Source organism: Sturnira hondurensis, unplaced genomic scaffold, assembly GCF_014824575.4.
Source record: "Sturnira hondurensis isolate 20B ecotype Veracruz unplaced genomic scaffold, ASM1482457v3 Scaffold0007406, whole genome shotgun sequence".
Lineage (NCBI taxonomy): Eukaryota > Metazoa > Chordata > Mammalia > Chiroptera > Phyllostomidae > Sturnira > Sturnira hondurensis.
In genome coordinates, this window is record NW_028080037.1 from 1,261,153 (window position 1) to 1,278,381 (window position 17,229).

At 57.0% G+C, this 17,229-nt stretch overlaps 1 protein-coding gene across 1 annotated transcript in view; it reads left to right on the forward strand.

The window, feature by feature from the left end:
* The first annotated feature begins 654 nt into the window (after positions 1-654).
* The window catches only part of TMEM132D (transmembrane protein 132D), a 114,869-nt gene continuing 98,294 nt past the window's right edge, over positions 655-17,229 (forward strand). The window contains exons 1-2 of the mRNA XM_037052596.1: positions 655-759; positions 1,669-1,903. Of these exons, the coding sequence (XP_036908491.1) occupies positions 655-759; positions 1,669-1,903 (340 nt within the window). The remainder of the gene's footprint in view (positions 760-1,668; positions 1,904-17,229) is intronic.

The window sequence follows — 17,229 nt, forward strand, 5'->3', positions numbered from 1 at the left end:
GTGGCCGCTTTCTTAATTGCAGCGTCAACATTTTCAAATCAGGAGCAGGAACATGCACTTGGATTTCCGGTGTCGGCTGAGATGAGGACACTCTGGCCGGGCCCCTTTTCCTGTGGCCCCTCCTCTGTGGGGCTCCTTCTGGGGGTGAGCCCCACCCCCGACCCTGCCTGCCTCCTTGGGTTTGGCCTCTGTCCCGCCCCTGAGCTGTAGCCCAGGCCATCAGGCAGCAAGGTGGCCGTGCCTGTCCTCTGAGCTGTGCCCGCTGGACGCCCCCCCTTTAATGCTGGTCTTAACGTCAGCTGTCAAGGCCTTCCTTCATGAGCTTGGGACAGCGCTGGCTTCCTCATGGTTTGAGTCGCACTAAAAGGAAAGAGACAGGCCCTGGCTGGTGTGGCTTAGTGGATTGAATGCTGGCCTGTGAACCAAAGGGTCACTGGTTCGATTCCCACTCAGGGCACGTGCCTGGGTTGCAGGCCAGGTCCCCAGTGGGGGGAGGTATAAGAGGAAACCACACAATGAATAAAAATAAATAAATAAATGAAAGGGGGTGGATGAGCAGGGGTGAAAGCGGAAATGCCCAGAGCACCCACATTTTGGCACGAGCCTTACATGTGCATTTGATGCATTACAGCTTCACACGTGTGCACACACACGATGACCCTCTGCACCCTGACACCTGAGGGCATCATGATAAGGGGGTTCCCCCCAGAGTCCAGTGGTGCCTGCGCCCTGGTCTCCGACCTGCAGCCTCCAAACCCGGTGAGAAATAGTTACATTGTGTAGGAGCCACGCCTCCGATACTTTGTTACAGCAGCGGGGCCAGGGGAGACCGGGGCTGAAGGCTCTGGGGGGCCCGCCTGGGACCGCCGCTCTCTGGGGGTCCAGCGAGCGTGCTCAGTGGAGCTGGGAGAGCCTGGTGGCCAAGGCCGTGACAGGCCAGCCTTCCTGGGAAGGGTCTGCGGTCTCTGGGGACCACGCAGTCCCTGTCGCTGTAACTCCGCTTCGTCCTTCCAGGGGGAGAGCAGGCCGAGGAGCTCCAGACGGTGTGCCGACAGTCTCCCGGCCTCTGTGCCGGTGAACTTCATTCACTCACACCCTCGGTCGCTGGAACTTCCCGTGCTTTCCGCACGCTGTGGAGGGTCTTTTTTACTTCTCTGGGAGCCATTTAAAAACATGGAAGCCAGGGTCACTCTGTGGGCTACATGAAAACAGATGGCGGCCTGGCTTTGACCCCCGCTGGGGGCCGGTCAAGGGGAGAGGGGTGGAGCAGGTGAGGAGCGGACGGCAGAAACAGCTCGCGTGGGTGAGTCTGTGACAAGAGGGGGGGGGTTAGAAAACAGAGGAATCCAATTTACATTTAAAAAAAATTCACCGTCTTGACTCTCAGTTTGGCTGCATTGCTTTCCTCCTGCAAACTATGAAATTTGCCCCCAGAAAGAGCCCATATTTTCCCTTCCGGCAGAAATGAAAACCAAGCGTGCGTGGTGGCTGTTACTAGTTTCGGTTCCGGTGGATGCGAGTTTGTAGTTTATGTGCTTCTTCGTCCTCTTCGTTGGGGAGGTGACTTCAGACCTGCTCGGGCGGGGTCTGGAGGAGCAGGGTCTTCTCGGGCACAGAGGAGCCGGGCCCTCGAATCCCGCTGCTGAGACTTCCCGCCGCTTCTGACAGATCGGCCCAAATCCCCGCTGTTTGTTTCTGGAGCAGCGCAGGCAACGGCAGGCTGGGTCTGTGGTCATCGCCTTCGCTCCAGCCGCCCCTGGAGCGGCGGCCAATCCGTGGACGAGTGCCCGCGGCCATCTGGGCAGCCTCTCCCCTCTGGCGTGCGCGCCAGCCCCCTCTCCGTTCTGCGAGCCCCAGGCAGAGCAAGGCGTCTCCCCCAGGCCCCCGCTCCGCCTGATCTCAGGTGGGGAGACAAAGCTCTGAAGAGACACCTCGGCCTTTGCTGCCTACCTGGGATGCGGTGAATTAAAGCGCAATAACCGACTGAGCTATTCAGTCCACGGAGTGTCTCATCCCCGACAATTACGGCTCGGGGGTTTCTCGGCGTCGCCCCCCCACCCCCCCGCCGCCCCTTCTTGTCAGGATAGAGCTATCAGACACCAGACAGGAGACTCACTTAGGGTCTTTTAACGAGACAAGAATGCGGTTTCGGTTTTCACTGGAGAGCTGCCTGCTTAGCTCTTTGTGAGCACAGCAACGCTTGCCACAGTGGGGTTACGCTTTCTGATGTTTACAAAGAGGCCCCGTGTCTCTCTTTATCTGTATTGTGTGAAGTTCAAACTCTGTGATTTCCAAGTACATGTTCAGCTCCAGCTTATTCGAATCTCGCACCGAGTGTACCTTTTATTGGTGGGTTGGTCGGCATGGTAGAAACTGCTTTCCCCAGCCAGGCGTACACAGTCAACATCCTGTTCAGCATTTCATCCAGAAATTTCTGTCTGAGGTCACACCTCGCAGACGCACGGGTGTGCGAGGGGGACTCGCTGAGCGCTCACAGGCTTCGCTCCGAGAACTGAGGGCGTTCGGCTTTTGTCGGACACGCGGCATGCTTCCCAGTGCCCTTGTATGTGTCTTCTCCTCGGCGGGGTGGGGGTGGGGGGCAGGCAATTAGACCTTCCAGGCTTTCAGATGGGGAGGAGGGCAGGTTCTGAAGTTATTCTGCTGTCAGATAAAAAGTGCTTTTGGCCCTGGCTGGTGTGGCTCAGTGGATTGAGTGCTGCCTTGTGAAACAAAAAGTCCCCGGTTTGATTCCCAGTCAGGGCTCATGCCTGGGCTGCGGGGCAGGTCCCCAGTAGGGGGTGCACAAGAGGCAACCACATGTTGATGTTTCTCTGCCTCTCTTTCTCCCTCCTTTCTCCTCTCTCTAAAAAAAACTGTTTTTGAACAGCACATGCTGAGGAGGTCTCATAGCCACCAGGTACTGGGAGGCAGAGCTTCCCAGCAGAACGGGCAGAACGAGCTGGACGTCCAGAAGGTAGTGTGGTCACAGTCCTCGTCTGGGGGCCGGACCTGCTTCCTTCTCCCACTGCTGGTGCAGCTGGGTTAGGAGCCCCTGCGTGCCTGCTGTTCCCTGCAGAGAGACCCTCCAGGCCCAGAGGAGAGCCCGGCCCTCACCAGCTCTGCTCCGCCTCCCCCTCCAGCTCACAGAGGACCTAACCCTGTCGCTGTGACTGGCCGGGGACACCCCGAGGTCACTGAGCTGGAAGTGATCTGGTGTTGGTTCTGGATGGCTGTGGTTGGAGGGCGCCTGTCAGGAGGTGTCCAGGGGCCCCAAAGAAGGTGATAACGTCAGGGGCCCGTATCTCTGAGTCCAGCCTGGAAATAGAGGGAGGCGGATGCTGGGCACGTGGACCCGCATGCGTGTGGGCAGAGAGGCCCCTCCAGCTCCTGTTGGGGCTGCAAAGGCAGAGGCCACACCGGAACAGAAGGCCGGGGCTCAGAGACTGCTGAGTGCAGAGCGGCCGGAGAATGCACGCTGGGGAGAGCAGCTGGCCCCTCGGGCTTTGGACACACCAGCTGGGCTTCGCTTGAATCACCTGGGGCACAGCTGCTATCTGCTGCGGCAGTGCGGGGCTCAGGGGTGGCAGGGGGTGGGTCAGCCCAGGCACTTTGTCTCCCTGACACCCTGCATGGGTGGGGCTGTCCTAGAACTGGGCCGAGGAAGGAGCCTGCAGATCTTCTGGGAGATTCCGCCGGGGGCTGTCAGATGGCTTTCCACTGCGTGTAGAGGGTTCGCTGACAGGAATCCAAACAGGAACTATCGTCAGAGGCAAACGCAGAATTTTCGAAACCTCCAAATCCATTGTCTCGAGATAGAATGAAACGCACTGGGTTTAAGTGTGGAGTTAGTGATTTTTGGACAAGCGTGTACAGGCCACCATTTCCATCACCCCCAACACCACCCTCTGCCCGTTTGCCCCCCACATCACCGCCGTTTATCACTATCCCAAGTGTTGCCTTGAACACAGGTTTTTAGCCCCAGGTGTGCAGGATGGACCCGTGGCTTTGTGGGGAGACAGCCCGGCCCCCGAGCTGCGAGTCAGCGGGAAGCAGCCCGAGGCTCCTGCAGAGCTGCCTGTGGGCGTGGGCTCCACGCTTGTGTTGGTTACCAGTTCCGTGCAACACACAACCCCCGGCTGACGGTGACTCAGCACAACGTAGCCATCGCTTCCTGCCTTCCGTAGGACGGGGATTCAGAGAGGGCCCTGGGGGTGGGGCTTGTCTCTGCTCCCTGCTGTCTGGGGTCTCGGCTGGGAGACTTGAAGCCCGGCTGGTCTGGCCTTACGGTGGCTCAGTCCCAAGCTGGCAGGTCGGCTTTGGTTCCTGTCCCTCTGGGCCACTTATCGGGACTGTTGGCATCTGTGGTCAGGTGGTGCTGGTCTCGCCCAGGGAGAGGCACCTGGAGGGGCATCGAGGGGAGAGCAGTGTCCCTCTGTGGGACCTCCGTGGAGTCATCTCCCCCAGGTGCCGCTCCTCGGAAGCAAACAGCGGTCCCAGCCAGCACGGGGGGGGGTTGGCTGTTGGGTCCTTGGTCCCCACGCCAAGGGGATGAGTGATCTGGGAACTCGCAGACATGGTTCAGACCCACCGCAGCCCTGAACACTCGTTGCCAGAGGCCGGACTCTGTCGATGGACGCGTCCCCAGGGCACTGTGCCCAGGGAAGGACAGAAAACACTGTTACGCCGCCCCCGTCCACCACCTCCCGCAAACACAGTCAGCTGCCACCCCCCGCACGTCATGCTGGGGACGTAGGAGACCCTTTGTCTTCCGTGGGGAGGGCCAGCGGTTTCACGCCAGGCCTGGCCTTTCTGAATCCCCGTTTTCCATCGGCTCTCAGGACACCAGCGTCGCACCGCAGGTGCACCAGCCAGGCTCCCGCCATCCGCCTCAGAGAACTCTGCAGAACAGCGGCAACGAACCCTTCACGGTCCTGGGGGGACGTTACGAAGGGTGGAACAGGATCCTTCACTTTGCAAAAGAGCGGACGAGCAGGTCGCACCCTGGACTCCGAGCTGCACCGCGGAACGCCCCCTGCCCCGCACCTGCTCTCCGCACAGGCGGGCGGCGTGCTCGGCGAGTCCCGTGGGAGGAGTGCCGCTTTGCCCCTGGGTGCCCGCTGGCTTCTGTCCCCCTGTGCTGGTCCCCTCACGATGGTGCAAGTCCAGTCCCCTGCTGTGGGGCCCACAGTGTCCCTGCTGGCCTGGCCCCTTGGGAACCAGATCCTCGCAGACCCAGCTCCTGAGACAGGCTTAGTGGCCTGTCACTGGTACTCGAGGCCAAGCTGAGATGGACAGTGGCTTTCAAACCGGGGACACGGCCCGTGTTTGTCTGATGACCGGCTGGTTTCCCGGGCCAAGGCCAAGCTCCTCCCTGACTTTCGAGGCCTCGGTGCCCACTGTCCCCTGTCCCACCTCCCCCCAGTGCTGGGAAGTGGCTCTGGGTCGGCTCCCTCTCTTCCCATCAGGATGCGAGGCGTGTAGGGGTGCGCTCTGTTCTGTCTGCTTGGTGACTCAGCTGCTCTGACTTTACCTTGTTTCTTTCTTTCTTTTTTTAACTAAGCTCATCTTGCTGTGTCTGGAAGCATCCAGCCCTTGGCCCGGGCTGTGTCACCTTTCACGGGTGTTTGGGGTGGTCACAGGGGGACAGCCACACGCCACGCCTGGGCACGTGGCTTGGCAGGAGCTTTCGCAGCTCCATTCTCTGGTTCTCCTCGCGTCCCCACCTCATGGAATCCAGATAAACAATTCTCTGGCGTGAAAGGCCCCTATTAGGTTTATTTCTAAATTCTTATAAGGGTGTCAGCGGGTCGCCCCCAGGATGTGACAGGCAAGGCAGAGCTGGTCGGCCATGAATCCGCTGCGCCTGTTGGAAATGGACGTGCAGCGCGGAGGGGAAGGATGGAGCCCAGGCTCGGAGGGAGAGGCAGGGCCCCACGGGGACACCGAGCGGTGCAAGCGGGACATGGTGGGTGCGGCTGCTTCGGGCAGAGTCTGTTTGCTACGAAATCGCCAGATGCCGAGATCCCCTCGAGTCCCGGGCGAGGATGAATACATCACACTGGCTACTGAACTGGAAATACCCGCCTGATTTGGGGCTTGGCGTGTGGGGACGAAAGCACCTGGGTTGGTGGCTTCCCCAGCCTTTGAAAACCAGCCAGAGAACGTGCCTCTGGCAGAGTTGCAGCTGTGTCCAAGTATCATTGTCCAGAAGGTGATACATTCTATAAAGTGAAAAGCTTCCCAGAGTAACTGTGTTCTCTCCAGGTGAGAAACACGGTGTAACCAAGTAGTAACGGGGTTGTTCTGTTGTCGAGGGGACGGCGCTGGTGCAGCTGGACGTGGGTGACTATGAGACACTCGGAGACACACATTTTCCCGTGAAATGGCAGGCAGAACCGGCTGAGGCCATGCTCTGAGGCTTCCCTTCCCCGCGAGACGGGGGCACTTGCATCTCGCCTGGACAGATGCTGTTTGTGGCACATTGGTGTCCACGGGTCACCGTCTGTATGTACAGAGTCGGGCCCTCGTTGGTGCCAAGTCTGCCATAGCTTCCGGTCCCCAGAGGCTCCCGGGACATTTCGGGGACTTATTCAGTGTCTGAGCAGGACTTTGAAAGGGCAGGCGGTAATCTTTTTGGCTTGTTTCCAAATGGCGCATGATTTTTCTAAATAGGTTTGTTCTTTATGACTCTTGGAGGCAGCTGGGGGGTGGAACTGAGGAGTCAGCAGAATAGGGCATGGTGACCTGGGTGACCTGGGCCACGGGGCCACGGAAGGGCGGAAAGGGTGGCTGCCAGGGCACCTGCTTGCAGACCTTCTTCCGGTCTGTCTCGGTGGTTCAGGAGTCTGACTGTTGGAGCGTCATCCCGATACACCAAGGTGGTGGGTTTGATCCCCGGTCAGGGCACATGCAAGAAGCAACCAGCGAGTGCAGAGATGAGGGTTGTGGGGACCTAAGAACCCAGCCAGCCGTCTCTCGTCAGCCTGAATGGAGGCCCGTGCTGGTGACGTGGACTACAGGTTGAATTTCAGATTTGATGTTTATTACAGCGTGAACTAGTTGAACTTTCAACTGTCCAACTCAGCCTCCGGGCTCGGCCTTTGGGAAGCTCAGAGAATATTCACAAGGGTGGACCCTGGCTGACCGCAGAACCTTCTCTTGGAACTCTTTCCGTCATCAAAAATAATATCCAGCGAAAAGTCCATGAAACAAAAATGACACATTGATGAGTGACCGTAAAGCATGCCCCTGTGTCACCACCATTTGGGACAACAGACAAACCCTCATCCCTTCCCACCCTGCAGCACCGTCCTCACCCCGGCCCCTCTCCACCCCCAGAGCCACCGCCATACGCACCCCAGGACACCCCGCCGACCTCAGTGTGCGCCTGACTGCAGGCTCACGGTTACGGCCTCGGAAAGGAGTCGGTTGTGTGTTTCTACTGAGGGAAACAGACACACTCAGCAAGCAAAGGAGAACTGGCTGACTCCTCATCAGGACCCCCCACCCCACCCCTGGCCCTAAAATCACAGCTATTGCAGCCATTTCAGACTCTGCTCACACATTTGCACCAGGTTTCTGCGTCCGGCAGAGTCTGACTCCTGGTACAAAGCACCTTCAGTCACCGGGCAGGGACGGCTTCCCCTGGTGACCCTCTGGTAGGTCAGGTCAGCTCTCCGGGGCTCGGGGACCAAGGTCAGTTCCCCCAGCCACCTGTCTTTGTGTAGCTTGTGAGCAAAAAACAGTCTTTACATTTGTCAGTGGTTTAAAACATTTTAAAAAGTCCTGGCTGGTGAGGCTCAGTGAGTTGAGCACCAGCCTGCGAATGGAAAGGTAGGTTGCTGGTTCGATTCCCAGTCAGGGCACATGCTTGGGTTGTGGGCCAGGTCCCCAGTAGGGGGCGCGTGAGAGGCAACCACACATGGATGTCTCTCTCCCTTTCCTTCTCCTACCCTTCCCCTCTCTCTAAAAACAAACAAACAAACAAAAAAATAAATATTTCATGACATGTGACAATTATATGAGGTTCCGGTTTCAGTGTCCAAGTTGAGACTGTGTTGGACCACAGCCAGGCTCAACCAGCAGCGTCTTTGGCTGCTGTTTGCCCCTGCGTCAGGGTTGGGTGGTTCTGGCCTTGAGCCCTGGGCTCCCGAGGCCCCAGACATTCACTCACTGCGCAGAGACGGGCGCTGGCCCCTGACGCCGACTGCGAGGTGTGCCCCGGAGTTTGAGGTGTGCAGTGTGCGCCCCTCTGCCGAAGCCGCTCGGTGAACACCCACAGGTATTTCACAACCCAGAGCTGCTCTCCGGCTGTCATGGGCTTTATCACTGGTGACATTTCTGGTGCCACTAAACGTTTCACTGTTGCGAAGAACGCTGCGCCAGCCATCCCAGCGCTGGCTTGCGTGAGCCAGTCTCCACCGAGGGCGGTGCAAACGCTGGTGTGGGTACAAGGTAACCTGCAACACAGCGGCTGGTGGTAAACGGACAATGTTTCCACTTAGCGTCCACGAAGGCCTCAGAGAAGAAAGCCTGGTTGGGCAAAATAAAACAGTCTTCGATGAGCCAGGAGGTTTTAAATCTTAGGTGTGAAAAGCGAGTCATCCGATTTCCAAATCATTGGGAAGCCATTCAGCACGGAGACAATGGCGCTTTTCACGTGGTCCAGCGAGCTCTCCCTGCAGACTCGGTCATGACTCACTCCCAGAGGCCACCTCCTCTGCGGATGCCAGCGGGTGCCTGCGCCAGACTGGGGAGCGCGGCGGCGTTCGCCAGGCGGGCTGCGGTTTCCGAGCTGAGTCGGCGTGTGCCCTCGTATTGTGCCCCTGGAGCAAACTTTGACCTCTAGTTCCACTGGGTCCCAGCGCTATCTGGTGGTGGGGGTGGGGGTTCCATCGTGGAAGAATCATCTAGAGTGAGTCAGAGGGTCCGGCTGCTGTTTACTGAGCTGTTTTCTTTAGAGGACTCTAATTTAAAAAAGCGTTTATTTTGTTTCTTCATGTGGATTGTCCTCGATCTCTGGGGCACCACATTCGTAACTCCCGGTCTATGACTATGATGTGTTCTGAGGATACAGCCCTGTCCCTTGAAGACCCAGGACATCAGCAGAAGGTTTCCCTCCATGGAGTGACACCAGTTCCTGACCTGCCAGGTGGTTTGCTCAGTCTTGGAAAGCATTCTGGAAAACATCCTGGTTCCTCCAGAGAACAGGTTGTCAGGTGTCCTGTTTACACCTGGACCCCTACGCGGGCGCAGGAATCACGTCTTAACCGCAGCCCTGAGCTCCCTGCTCCAGCCCCGTGCGTGTTTGCCTCAGGTTTACAAGGGTCTCGGTGTCGCCTTTGGCTGACATTTCTGCCAACTCGTGGTTCCCGCCTGCACGGTGAGTTTTCCCACAGATGCCTGGGTGGAAAGGGCCTGACCCCTTTAAAAGGCACACGGACCGACGGGTTCGGAGCTGAGTGGTTATTTAGGGCGCCGTGGGGCGTGGCCTGCCCCGCCCGGGTGGAGAGAGCTCAGCGGGACCCCTCTGTCCTCTGTTGGTGAGTCACATCTGTCCCGTCCATGGCCCTGCCGAAATCAACGGGAGCCCCGAGGAGGCCCACCACCACCGCCGGACCTGACATTGAGAAACTCCAGATGGTAACTCAGGGACCGTAGTTGTCAAAGGTCAGATCTACTGATATGCGGGAGTGGCACACACTCTTCCCAAACAGAAGGCCATTTCGACAGGCACGAGCATCGCTCTCTGGCTGCGACGGACGCTCAACATCCCTATTAGATAAGGCAGGCGGCGGGGTTGGTGGGGCCCGGTGCACAGTCCGGGGGTTGGTTCGAATGGGCGTCCAGCGGCAAGGTAAAACGAACGCTCTGCTTTCTCAGCTGTTCGAGCTGGACATTCTCTGATTCAACTCCCGTATCTGCACAGAGGGCGCACTAAGGCTACAGCCCCAGCAGTGTTGCGAGTTTCAAGAGAGAGAGCGCGTGGGGCCTGGCAAGAAGGCGTCAGTTCCTTCCTGCTGTTGACCCGGAGGTGGACTCTGCTCCTTGGGGCTGATGCGCTGAAAGTCACAGCCCGCGTCCAGCAGCTGTTTCCAATGGAGGCCTCTCGCCCACTCTGCGGGGCCGGCAGAGCCCCGGACTGGGCTCCCGGTCACCTTTATAAAGGGAGCTCCTGGAATCGTAGTGCGACCAATAGGCTGATACCTGCCCTGTCCAATGGGAGCTGTGCAGCTCTACCCTCATTTGCATCCTTACGGACCAATCAGAGAGGCTCCATAGCAACCAGCCAGGATCTTGCAGTTTGGACCACTCAGACTATGCCAACTGGGATTCTTCATTTTCGTCAAACAGAACCAATCAGGGACCAGGACGACCACTTCCTCTAGAAAGCCCCGCCTCCCCCTTGTCTCGGGAGGCACCTGCTGAAATGTATTCCAGGGAGTAGATTCACTCTGGAGAGACGGAGTGGGGAGTGAAAACGCAGACGAAAGAACCCAAGGAAGGTTCCAGGGCTGAACGACCGAGTCCCTGAAAGGCAGGAGGTCACAAATAGGTGTGAGGGCAGAGTAGGATTAGTGAGCGGAGACAGAGTTCCGTGGAGGGTAGTTTGAGGAGCGAGGGGCAGGGCCAGGGGCGGGGGCCAGGGGAGGGAATTCTCCGAAACCGACGGAGAACTCAAAGGCGCAGACCCCGGCAGAGCGGCCTCTTCTAACCCCGGACGTGGGGTGGAAGTCCCACCTGAGACGTCAGCAGGAGGCCGCTAAAAGGAGGAAAAGGACATTGCACAGGAAGGCAGCGACAAGGACACCAGCAGGAGTAGAATCCGGAACACAGCGGAACCCCACGTTTAAAATGCAGAGGGGAATAGATCTGTCCAAACCAGAGTTCCCTGTATAGAAGATACATTATTCAAAACGAAGACCAAATAAGGATGTTCTCCGACGAACAGCAACAGGGTGNGGCTCCATAGCAACCAGCCAGGATCTTGCAGTTTGGACCACTCAGACTATGCCAACTGGGATTCTTCATTTTCGTCAAACAGAACCAATCAGGGACCAGGACGGCCACTTCCTCTAGAAAGCCCCGCCTCCCCCTTGTCTCGGGAGGCACCTGCTGAAATGTATTCCAGGGAGTAGATTCACTCTGGAGAGACGGAGTGGGGAGTGAAAACGCAGACGAAAGAACCCAAGGAAGGTTCCAGGGCTGAACGACCGAGTCCCTGAAAGGCAGGAGGTCACAAATAGGTGTGAGGGCAGAGTAGGATTAGTGAGCGGAGACAGAGTTCCGTGGAGGGTAGTTTGAGGAGCGAGGGGCAGGGCCAGGGGCGGGGGCCAGGGGAGGGAATTCTCCGAAACCGACGGAGAACTCAAAGGCGCAGACCCCGGCAGAGCGGCCTCTTCTAACCCCGGACGTGGGGTGGAAGTCCCACCTGAGACGTCAGCAGGAGGCCGCTAAAAGGAGGAAAAGGACATCGCACGGGAAGGCAGCGACAAGGACACCAGCAGGAGTAGAATCCGGAACACAGCGGAACCCCACGTTTAAAATGCAGAGGGGAATAGATCTGTCCAAACCAGAGTTCCCTGTATAGAAGATACATTATTCAAAACGAAGACCAAATAAGGATGTTCTCCGACGAACAGCAACAGGGTGGGTCACAGCAGGCCTTTGGCGAGAGGGAGACTCGAAGGCATTTTTCTAGAAGGAGGAAGAAAAGCTGGAGGGAAGAAGTGTGCGGACGGAAGAAGGCAGACATGGGGTCGGCATACTGGTGGGGGACCCAGGTGAGCGTCCGTCCCGCAAAGTGGCCACCAGACAAACTGGTTAGGACCGTTCGATGTGAATCTTTCTAGAATCTAGGACACGGTGATTTTGCTCTTGGGAGTCAGTTTAACTCGGGGTTCAGGTAACATAAACTTGCCGCGTCATTCCCGGTGGGGCAGCCGTCTGCCCCCGTGGGCCACGTCAGAGGCAGCCCGGGCATCTGCAATTTAGGTTCTGTCACAGGAGGGGCCGTCTGGTGGCTGTGGACACGACTCTTCTGGTCTCAAATGACACGTGCCCCGCCCCCCAGAGGGGCTGTGTGTGGTTCTGCCGTCCCTGATTTCTGACCCACGTGAGGGGCGTGCAGCCCTGGGCAGTGGTGACGCCGGGGGTGAGCTCCCTTTTTCTCTGGTCGTGGAAGCGGCTAGGCGAGGCCGGCTTTCCACCCTCCGTCAGCACCCGGATGCCCCTCCAGGGCAGCGGGGCCGTGAGGTGGCCGTCCCCGGACGTCAGCCCCAGACAGGCCACGTCAGATGCGTGTGTTGAAACCACGTACATTTCATTTCCACCTGTTTCTCCCCGTGGTGCTTTGCCCTAATGCAGCATTTGGCAGAAGTAAGGCCTGAGTGTGGGTGGTAGGGGAGTGATAGGGGCGGGACAATTTATAGTTTTATAGGGGCGGGACAATTTGAACAGCTCACCTAGAATGTCACGTGGTGTGCTGGAGTGTGATATTGTTAGGTTACAGAATCACATGCTTATGATTTTTGTCATAAAAGAGTCTGTAATAAAAAAAGAGGCATTATTTATGTCAGGCCCTATGGTTTTCTGCTCGTGTCGAATGTGGCACCCAAGGGCCATGGCTGACCTCACGGGCCATCTGCCCATGGCCGGGCCTGCTCCCTGTTTTGCGGGTGAGGCAAGGTGGCCCTTCCGTGGCTTCAGCAGCCACCGGGGTGGGGGTGTGGGTCGGGAGGTAGGAGCCTTCTCTGTGAGCACAGGTCAGCGGTGGGGGAGGTGTGAGCCGGTCCTGGAAAACAGCCTGGCCCTGCGCCCTGTCCTGTGAGCACGGTGACTCCTCCTTTTTCAAAGGGGTGACACTCCCTGTGGCCGCTCAGCACCCGCGTTGGTGTGCCAGTGCCTTCTAACTGGATGCCGTGGTCATACATCCTTGGGGATGGAGTGGATGGGTCTTGGGGCAGCTGCAGGCCAGCCACGGCTGTGCTGGGACCGTGAGTGTGACTTCACAGTGGCCTGAAATGGGCCCAAGCGCCGGGGGTCTGGCCTGGTCAGAGGGACCACGATGGCGCGCGCCCAGCTCAGAAGGGAGCTCGCGCACAGCCGGGGCGTCAGGTGGGATTCTGGGCTCCGTATGCAGTGGTACCCAGTGGCCCTGGCGGCGAGACTGCACTTGTCCCAGCAAAGCAGTCGAACTGGGAGGACACAGGGGGGCCCAGGTGTGGGAAGAGAGGGTCCTCTCTGTCCCCGTCTTGCACACAGGGGCTCAGGGGGGAGAACGACCTCACGCTTACCTGCATTGTTTAGATGACAGTCTCCACTCTCTCTATTTATCTATTTATCTCTATCTAGAGAGCCGGGGTCACGTCCTGATGGGCGCTGTCCCGCCACCCATCAGAAGGGTCAGTGGATTTTCCTAGTCTGATAAGAAGTGTTCTTAAAGGTCTTTATGTATTAATCATCGATTTTCTTAAAAAGGTATTTTTTATTTTTTTACAGCTCAAAAAAGTCTTCAGTGGGTTGGTTAGGGGCACGCTGGCGATCGGCCTTTGGAGACCCTCCTTTTTATTTCCTTTGTATTTATGGGGGCGATGTCGGTTAATAGGATCACAGTGGTTTCTCAGTCAAGTCTGCTGAACACACGCTCTTCGAACCGAACAGTCCCATGAAGGCGTGGGCGGCGGAGACGACCCACGTTAACGAGCTGCCCCGGCTTTCCAAACCGCGGCCATCTGCATTTTACCTCTGTAATGCTAACCACGTCTGGCACCAGCGAGATGATTACTTGCTTCATGTTCTTTTTGTGTGTGTGGAGAGATATCTTTTTAAATAAAAGTCACTTTATAACAAAATTCTACATTACAAATAGAAACGGGAAACCAGGAATGTAAAAAGCAGAAACAAATTACACAGTGAAAACAAAGAAATTATTATCACTCTCATAATCATTATTATTTAGCAATCATATATTATTTTAATTTTTATTAATAAGACTAGAGACCTCCTTACCCCATAGGACATTCCTGCGGTTATTGCTTCGGTACCTTTGGGGGGATTCTCATTTAAACGTAATTAATATCTTGGTATTGCTGTAGTCACCTACTAGCCTCTGTTGGGTTTCATTTTTTTCTCTGCTCTTTGCCTTTGCCTCTGAGAAACCTGACTTTATCGAAAGGAGCGAACAGGGGAAGTTGCAGAACGCACTTCTGCGAGGATTGCGGAGTGCGTTAACATTTCGGCGGGTTCGGAGTTTTTGGAGAGGAGGCGGGGGGACCAAGGCAGGACGAGGGAAGGCACACACTCCTGGCTGAAGTTCGGGGCTGGGAGGAGACTTGGTCCCGGAGCGGTGGGGGACTCGGCATTGATTAAAGTGGGATTTCACCGTCTCCAGGCTCCGAGTCAGTGAAAGAAAAGTCGTTCAATCTAATTAGACGGCCTGATGGGGGCTTTGAAACACCCTCCAGGGTGGTTCCTTTTTCTCTTCTCAATCTGCGACGTGGCCTCCAGGCTCCGAGAATCTTTGCTCCTTCCCACGGAGACTTGATACTCTGCAGGGCGAGCGGCATGTTGCCTAGTGTCCTGAAAACTCGTGGTGACCACATTCATGAGCCTTTTAAAAATTATAATCCTCTACTCTCGCAGGTCCGCACATGAGCGTGTGGGTGTGCGCAGCTGCAGAGAACATACGTATACTATGTGACAGGCAGTGTGTTACATTCCTACGAGTGTGTGTACGCCTGTGTGTTGGTATACTTACGTTTCCAGATCCGGGCCTCCGGGCTGGTGTGGTGCGGAAGGACCTGAGGCTCTCCGGCCCCGCGGCCTCCCACTGGTCAGAGCCACACATTCAGCTGGGGGTTCTTCTTCGATTCAGTGGTCACATCAGCAGTGACACCCTGAGCCTTTGGCCCACGTCCGCCCTTGGACCTGGGGGCTGCCTCAGCTGATTGTCACAGCATCCCCCCCCCAGCCGTGCCTGGTTCTGCGCAGATGGGAGGGACTGCGGCAGGGAGTGTCAGGAGCTCGCGGGTCCCTGATGGGGAGGGCTGGCCCGTGCTCCTCGGGCGTCCTCCCGGCCATGCTTTCTCTGAGGAGAGCTTGCTTCACAGGTTCACCCTGGAAGGTCGTGTCTTTATTCCATTTGTTGCAACTGAGGTCTGGACATAGATTTAAACAAAGGAATTCGCCACCAGGCTTCAGGAACTTGACTTCCTGTGTCTTTGTCCTCACACTGGGCCTGCATGGGATGCTGCCAACACGTGTGCACATGCATGTCCATCCGTGTAGTGTGGTGCCCATGGGAAGCGCAGGTGCCAGCAGGTGGAAGCTCCGCTCCGTGAGGGGCGAGTCCAGGATGAGAAGCCGTCCACCCCGGCACCTGCCCGGTTGGCTCTCACGTCCCGGGCACCGAAGGCTTTGGCCCCGGACAGAGCCCCACGCCCCAGGCTGGGTCTTTTGGGTCCCCTTTTGCACCATGCAGGGGACTTTCTGTGGTTTGGTCCAGAGTTTGTCTGTTTCTGATACTGCGCTGTGATAAAATGCCCATTTTCCATCTGTGTATTCCACCAGGTACCCCCACCCCACGTGTCCTTGGACCGGTGACTGGGACAGAACACGCCCTATGTGCGTGTCGGAGCCTCTTACCCTGAGGACCCCCGTGGCAGGTGTCGCGGGCACGTTTTCTCGCAGCCTGGCTGCCCCTCCAGGGCCCTGTCTGTACGAAGCCTGCGCTCATGGACTCCCTGTTGGGGGAGTGGGGTGAGGATGGGGGCGTGACCTGGCACCGGGGGAGGGGCAGCCTCGGGTCTGGACACCGTCCACCCCCTTCCATCCCAGAGGCTTCGGGAGGCCCGAGGGCGGTTCCCTGCCCCACCGCTCACCCTGGAGTGGCCTTCTTTACTCCTTTTTACCTGGGCTGAGAAGTGATTTAGGGACGACAGTATCGGCATCTCTGAGTTAACAGCAGCCCGCCCGTGGCTTTTCATCTTGATTTATGGCCACATCTTCAGGCCACGGATCCTCTGTAGCAATTTCTCTAATGGAGAAGCCAGCCCTGCTGAGGAGCACGCTGGCCACCCAAATTGTGTCACTCCCTAAAAATGCCAGTGGTTAATACCGGCGTTTGCTGGGACAGCTCTTTAATCCCAAGTCTGGGCAAGGGCTCTGTTTCCGTCCGAAGAGAGGAAGGCTTGGTGTTTCGGGTGCCCATGTGTGGGTGTTTGCAGGTGGCAGATGTGCTTACGTGGCCTATGTGCTTACGTGTTCCATGAAAAGCCAGGGAGACTCACCGCCCCCACACGGACAGGTGGTGGGGACACTTGGCCCGCGGTAGTGTTTCCGGTGAAAAATATTCGCAACAAATTGGAAACGCCCAGCGCTTTTTGTTAGGGAGGACAGCCACGCTCAGGCAGGTGTGGGCGAGGCCGGCATGGGAACGCGCATCTTCCCTCCTCTTCCTCAAAGGCACGGAAGCTTCTCGCTCGGAAGGCGTGCCTCCCGAGGAAGGCCCAGCAAAGGTGCTGTTTTTGCCACCTGACTCTGCCGCAGAAATCTGCCAAAGGCATTTTGTTTGCAAACCTAGCCATTCGAATACACTCGTTTGCACGGGTTCCAAAATCCTCACTAGAAACTCCCCCACCTCGTAAATAACCCTCGGTGTAGTGAGGGGGCGTCCAGTGTCTTTCTCATCACAGAGTCATATCCTTGAGAATAAATGGTCTTTGGGGAGATGTCAAATGAGAAAATTATCAGAAAATACTTGCTACAAATGTACATATTCCAGACAGACCAAGCAGCGTCTGTAACAACACAAATAATTACCAGATGCAGGCTGCGCATCTGTGCACCGTAAATCACACCCCCTTCCCCAGAGACCCGAGCTGCCGGTGACCACACGGGCCGCTGTAAGTGACAATCGACAGACGCCAGAGTCACATTTTCTATTTCCTAGCGAGCGTCTTGGAGACAAATTCCTTTCCCCTCTGGGTTACTAACAGCTTCTCCCTGCTTGTATCTGCTTTTTCTTCCCTGCTTTGCAAAATTTCCGATCAATTAGGAGATAGATTTGTGAATAGTTGCCTTAATTGTGTGTGCTAGCAGCTGCAGCTACAAAGCAATTATTTTTGCGGGCTGCCCACACATCTTCGAGTGGGTAGATGCGGGCGAGGCCGAGACTGCTGCGTTTCGTCACAGCGGGTGCACACGGCAGAGGCAGCGGGAGTCCTTTTA